This window comes from Syngnathus floridae, unplaced genomic scaffold (assembly GCF_059516105.1).
Source record: "Syngnathus floridae isolate MCC-2025c unplaced genomic scaffold, RoL_Sflo_1.0 HiC_scaffold_310, whole genome shotgun sequence".
NCBI lineage: Eukaryota > Metazoa > Chordata > Actinopteri > Syngnathiformes > Syngnathidae > Syngnathus > Syngnathus floridae.
Window position 1 is genome coordinate 1 of NW_028284268.1, and position 6,348 is coordinate 6,348.

General features: G+C 44.7%; 1 protein-coding gene across 1 annotated transcript; it reads left to right on the top strand.

Moving 5' to 3' along the window:
• The first annotated feature begins 6 nt into the window (after positions 1 to 6).
• On the top strand, positions 7 to 4,289 carry LOC148377191 (uncharacterized). Its single transcript, XM_088368308.1, has 16 exons — positions 7 to 64; positions 327 to 446; positions 524 to 634; positions 704 to 736; positions 803 to 955; positions 1,250 to 1,393; positions 1,539 to 1,673; positions 1,740 to 1,900; positions 1,982 to 2,105; positions 2,186 to 2,240; positions 2,317 to 2,383; positions 2,448 to 2,581; positions 2,652 to 2,695; positions 2,773 to 2,946; positions 3,056 to 3,210; positions 3,279 to 4,289. The coding sequence occupies exons 2-16, from the start codon at positions 437 to 439 to the stop codon at positions 3,384 to 3,386; spliced, it is 1,608 nt and encodes a 535-aa protein (XP_088224434.1). The 5' UTR covers positions 7 to 64; positions 327 to 436; the 3' UTR covers positions 3,387 to 4,289.
• The last annotated feature ends 2,059 nt before the right edge of the window (positions 4,290 to 6,348 follow it).

Consider the following 6,348-nt stretch of genomic DNA (forward strand, 5'->3'; position numbering starts at 1 on the left):
TGCCTCCGCCGCGGAGGCAACCTGCTCAGCATCGCCGACTCACGCGAACAGGCCTTCATACAAAGTAGGCTGTCTGTCTGTCCGGTCGCAATCAGAGGTGTTCAAATCCCCCAACACGGGCGGGGCTCCAGACGTCACCTGTGTTTGTTTCCGCTGACCACCTTTAACATTTACGCATTTAACATTTATTTCAAATCACGTGCCTCTTCATCGGTACAGCGTGGCCACCAATGAGCAGTTGGTCTATCTTTGCTCCCCCCTGCGAGCAGAGCGCCAACGAGAATGTTTCAAACTCTTGTTGCACATTTTACCATTCACCTCCAAAGGTCTGTACACTTTTCTGCCGAGCTCTCCCTCTCTGTGGTTGGGCGCCAACAACAACATCACGAAAGACGGCAGCGAATGGACTGACGGATCCCCGTTTCGTTACGTGGTCATGGACGGAGGTGGGTCAAAAACCTAACCAATGTTTGTCTCCGATGTTGCGGAGGAACGGAGCTGAGCATCTGTGGTCTCCTTCCAGATGACCCCGGTGACCTCTCTGGCGCTTCCTGTCTTTCCTTACTCACAAGCAACGGCCGCTGGAAGTTTGATGATTGCAGGAAGAAGAGGGGCTATATCTGCAAGAAAAGAGGTAAGACGTGACGACGCTCAGACGATTCTCACAATGTGCTGATTCACATCTTTGGCTGTTTTCTCGCAGGAAACACGCCAAAACCTCCCCAGCCTCATGACGGTAAGTCGTCTTAAACAGTGGCTTCAAACAATCCTAGGCAAAAATGACCTGACAATGCTTTTTCAGGCTTGAAGGAGATCCTTGTCTGCAACAACCATTCTGCTGACCTTGTATGTGAGAGTGAGGGTCAGAAGCAAGGTCGCATCAGCATCCAGTCCGCCTTTTACGGTCGGCGGAGTGACGACATTTGCTTGCTGGACAGCGACTCATACGACGACGGTAAGACCTGAGAAGCCACCATTTTGATGCCGCCAATTAAGGCATTTATCCACCTACCTCTGAAGGCTCATTCAGTAATGTTTTGCTTGGTCTCCTCCTGGAAGTCTCCAAAGAACTTTGGCATGCTGTCGAACGTAATGAAAATGAACCAAAGCTTACAAACCGCTCAGACGCCGGAATGAGTCTATATGCAGAAACGTGCTAGTTTTGTTCGACTTTGTCTTGCTGAACTCATTCAGGTGCATCAATGCTCATCAGGCCCACTCAGACTCAGTGGTGTGTTGTAACTTGCAGAGTATTGCGGAGTGGAAGGCATCCTCCCTCGCTACAGGAAAATGTGCAACGGCCAGCAAAAATGCCGCATTGAGCTTTTGGAGGACGATTCCTGCCCTGCCACCTCCAAATATCTGGAGATGGTCTATAGCTGTGAACACAAAGGTGGGCTTTGCGTCTCGTGATCTTCTGCTCTGCAATCCCAAGAAATAATGCAAGGAGTCCCACAAGAGGATAGATGGCGAGATTTGTATTTTAATTGGCCTTGAAGCATCTGTTCCAAATGAAAATGACTTTTGGCTGTCCTCAGTATGTCTTGACAGTCTGGGCATTGCGGACGGGAGCCTCGCAGACTCTCTCTTCCAAGCCTCCTCCTCGATGGAAGACGCCACCCCAGAAAAAGCCCGCCTCAATGGAGAGTCCTGCTGGAAGCCGTCAAAAGATCGTACGCAGAAAAATGACAGCTTGGCACTGTGGTCTCCTGAGCGTTCTAATGTCTTGTCCCCTCCAGCCGTCGGCAGCTGGATCCAGGTGAACCTCGGTTACATGAGAAAGGTGACGGGGATCGTGACCCAGGGGTGTGATAGCGATAATACTCGCTCCTGGGACATCCAACTTGAGATGAAGGTGAGCGTTAATCGGAGGAAATGGACAAAACACCCAGGCGGGAAGGTGAGTGCAGGGACAATCGAGTCGACCTCAACCTCACCCTCCAAAATTGTCACAACAAACAAGCAAACATCCTATTTGTAGTTCATCGGTGGTGGAACTCATCTGCTTGAGACGCCGGCATTTGCTAAGTATGTCCGCATCCTGCCGCTGGAGAGTCGTCCAGAATTTGGCCTCCGCTTTGACATCTTGGGATGCGCGCATGACGGTGAGCAACACAATCTACTGCTTTGCTTGCCGAAAACAACAAGGCCAAAACACGCGATGATCCCGCCTTATGTCCGACAGATGCGATGACCTGTGCCAGACAGTTCAACAGCCTCCACTTCACCGATTCGATGACGTGAGTCACACTTGACACAATGTTTCATGACGATGACCGCCTGTCGTCAATTTCACAACATGTGTGTCTTCTGCAGGTTCTACTGTCCACCTGGGTGTGCCAAAGACAAACACTTTGTCTCTGGAACATTGGTCTACTCAAAGGTACATGATTACCTCACCCACCAGTCGAGTTCTTGTCTGTGACTGCAACTTTGTGTAAATGCAGGACTCGCACATCTGCGCGGCTGCTATTCACGCTGGCGTCATTCAGAACGACATCGGAGGAGATTGTATTGTGATGCGAGCTCCCAAACAGCCAGTCTACATGGGCTCCACTGGGAACGGGATCATCTCCAGACTGTGAGTGACCAACTTTCACGGAAAAGTCCCATAAAGAGCCACCAGCTAATTATCACTTTACTATTTGCAGTTCGGACGACCCGCTGGGTGATTCTTATACGTTTGCAGATGGAGGTGAGTTCAAAAAATGTTTCTTTATGTCACGTCAACTGTTGATGACAAGGAAAACTCACACGATGTCTCGCCTGCAGAGCCCAGATGCTCGGCACCTGACTGGGAGGAGTTTGCGGGTTTCTGCTACAAATTCTTTGAAGACGTCAAGAACTGGGATGATGCTCAACGGGTCTGCCGTGGTTTTGGTGCCGAACTGATGTCCATTTGCTCCAAAGTGGAGCAGGCGTGGGTTAAAAGTGCCTCAGAGTTTGGTACGTATCCCAACGATTGATTGATTAATTAACAATCTCTGTAGAACGACCGGATGGGTGGAATATCTGAGAACCAGATGAGAGCTTTGTTCTCATCCGTCCTCCGCAGAAACCAGCGATATGTGGACCGGACTGAATGACCTGGTGCTTCCCGGCATGTTTGTGTGGTCGGACCGCCACAAGGTGACCTTCACCCACTGGGCCGCAGGAGAACCCTACCAGCGTGTCGGCCTCGGCAAGCACTGCGTGGCTCAGTTATGGCAGGTGGGTGCTCCGTTGAGCATTTGGAAGAATACCTTTGCGTTCCACTGAAACTGATGGTTTTCTTTCAGACTGGAAAATGGAAGCTAATGTCTTGCGCCCAAGTGAACAGCTTCATGTGCAAGATGCCCAAAGTGCACTTTCCAAAGACCTCATCGAAGCCACAGGTGGCACAGTAGAGTCCGCCTGCCAACAGCAGGATGCCCGTGGAGAAAATCTACAACGGTGCGCCCCAAGGAAGTCATCAAAGAAGAAGAGCAACTTTTAATCCCTTTCCTACTCTACTCAGTAACTATAAATAGTATCAAAATTGCAATCTGAACACCTCTGCATACCTTTGTAATTCATACAGTAGCTGCATTTAGCTTCGCTGTTATTAGCCAACTAGATGTCGTGTCCTGATGAAATGTGAACAAGCATGCTATGTTCACTAACACTCGACTCTACTTGGTCTACTTTGTCTTTTCTTTTTTTTGCACGCTTGACAACTTTGACTGCCTTTTCGTAAAGAGTTACTCACTGAAAGAACAATACACATTGTACAGAAGTCTCAGTGCTTTTAAAGAGCCCAATCGTAAGAACGTGACAGGCAAGAATACTCTTGGAGCTGGAATGAAAGTCCAAAGTCGGTTACTGGTATTGTTCTTTGTTTCGTTTTATATTCATGTCGTGTTGTGTTGTCTTGTCGTAATCGCCCTTAGAAAAGGGTGCCCGACTCGACAGCCTTTTGTTTAATTCTGGTTAAAAAAAAAAAATTATATTTTATGATTACAAATAATGAATTGTGAATCAACAGTGAGCTATGTTACTGCCAATGATGTCTGCAATTGTAGACTAATTCAGTATTTTCCATCAGCATTTTTGATAACTGATGGCAGTTTTTTACTCGATCGCTGCTGTCAGAAAAATTGTGTTTTTCACTGTTGTTGTTTCTACGGTATGTTACAAAATCTACAATTCATGTATTATTGGATTTTTGATTACTGATTGCAGAAGTGACTTAATCACTGCTGTCAGAAAAATGTTGGTTTTCACAGTCATTTGATTTTTCTTAATTTCAAAATAAAAGAAACTGATTACGATTCGGGTTTTTTTTTCTACATTTTTTGACTGATTCAAACCATGCCAGCTAAACTGTTCACTTTACCCCGAACACAAATTCTCGCTAAATTTAAAAACAAAAGGCAAATATTTTAGATGATCTCTCAATGAATTGGGTTGAATTAAATTTGGTTGAATTAAACACTTGTGCACCCCTGTCTGGGACTGTTAACAAATCAGATGAAATAGGTAGAATTTGAAAATAGTCCTACATATTTGAAACACTCTGACATCAGAGGCTGTTTAACAAAACAAATACTCAACAAGCACCTATTCACACAACTTGGAAACATTTGTATTCCCGTGGCCTCTAGGAAAAAGAAAAAACAAGAAAATCATAAAATTGGTTCCTTCTGGCACTGACAAAAACACACACAGTATTGTTTTACAGTACATTTGAGACATCAAGGGCTGGTTGCAGGGTTGTGAAAAACGGTCACTTGACCAAATGCCGTGGAGGCTTTTGTCATTATACCAGTTCAGAACGGGGCCCAACCGATTATCATTCTGCCGACTAAATTAGCCTTATATACTAGCTCTTTTCAGAATATCCCATATCAGCCCAAATCAGGATGAATATTCTTTTTGTCTACAAGCTAGTGTGCTTACACTGTTTGTCCACTAAGTAGAGCTGTGATTTCATCTAACCCTCAATTCTTTATGTCCAGTTGTGCCCCAAGTGTGGTGAAGGAGTGTTTCCTGGGTACCAAAGGAAGGATGGGTTTCATCTGGTTTCGCTCCCGAGTTCCACTAGGGGCACACCTGTACATGTTAGCCCACATGGTCTTATATGGGCTGGAAGTGGGCAAAGGTACCGGGTTCCACATCGTCTCCATCTTGGATTTGTGGGCATTTCGAACTGGGTAAATGTGGTGGGAGTGTCTGAGCGAGGCGGGCATGGGAATTGCCTGGCCTACACACCAGGCACCTTTTTCCAATCAGCAGCTCCTTGAGGGCAGTTTCAGCAATGTGCTGGTGCAGAATGTTTGCATTGCTCTTTTCTATGTGCATTGTTGTTTTTGAACTCACTTCTCTCATGTACTGAGTGATGACTTTTGTATGTTCTGTGCGCTTATGGATTTTGTTTCTTCTTCTTCTTCTTCTTCTTCTTCTTGCCACCGTAAGTACATGTGACTCTTTGAATTGTTTGTCTTGTGGTAACGCCTTACGCTATCCTTTTGTCGATCTGTCTAACCTTCTGCACATCCTCGCGTTTTGTTGTTTTTCACATTTGTTTTTATGCACCCTTGTTTAATAAAAGTATTTTACAAATTGGATCAAGTCTTCAATCACATCAAAAGATTAACAAATGAATATGAGTGGTATTGCAACTTGAATTTATTCAATTTTCAAATTAATACTTTACATTAAAATGACCTGAAATACATTTCCGTTGTTCCACCCCCACAAAAAAAAAAAAAAAATCCAACTATATGATGAAATTATGCCGGAAAAAAGAATTTGAAAGAGGGCAAATGCTTTTTCATGGCATTATGTGTCTGTATGTGCCCTGTAATTGATAGGTGATCAGACCAGGTGCAGGAGACCCTTCTTACACTATAAAACAGGAACATGTGTAAAAATATTAGACTTTATGTGAATATTAAATGAGTATGCACTACAAGGTGACATAAACAATGGCATAATTCTTTCTATATTAAAATAGAACAGTGTCAACAGTTTTCATGTCTCCACGGCAACAGGTCAGTCATATTTTAACCATGGCTTGGGATCAGCACACAGAGGAACACAGAGGCACACATTCAAAGGGGAATTCGGTCAAACACGTTTGTCACATGTGCCTGCACACACTTGCGATGTGGCTTAGTAGAGCTCTGCTTGGGCACATCATGCATGATGTGGTATCCATGACAACTGGAATGCAACTGATACAATTAAAGATAAAATATCAAATGAGGAGCAATCAGTAGCGAGAGCATGAAGAAAATATTGTTTGTTAACATTAAAAGACAATGTATTTGTTTGTTGATGTACAAATGTCATTTGATAAACATATATGAAAATCCTTACAGTACTGTT

What these genes read in the sequence shown, in the direction of transcription:
- LOC148377191 (XM_088368308.1), top strand. An exon ending in CTGGAAGCCGTCAAAAGATC is followed by an intron (nt 1,674 to 1,739) that starts GTACGCAGAAAA and finishes TGTCCCCTCCAG; the next exon opens with CCGTCGGCAGCTGGATCCAG. An exon ending in GCGTGGCTCAGTTATGGCAG is followed by an intron (nt 3,211 to 3,278) that starts GTGGGTGCTCCG and finishes GTTTTCTTTCAG; the next exon opens with ACTGGAAAATGGAAGCTAAT.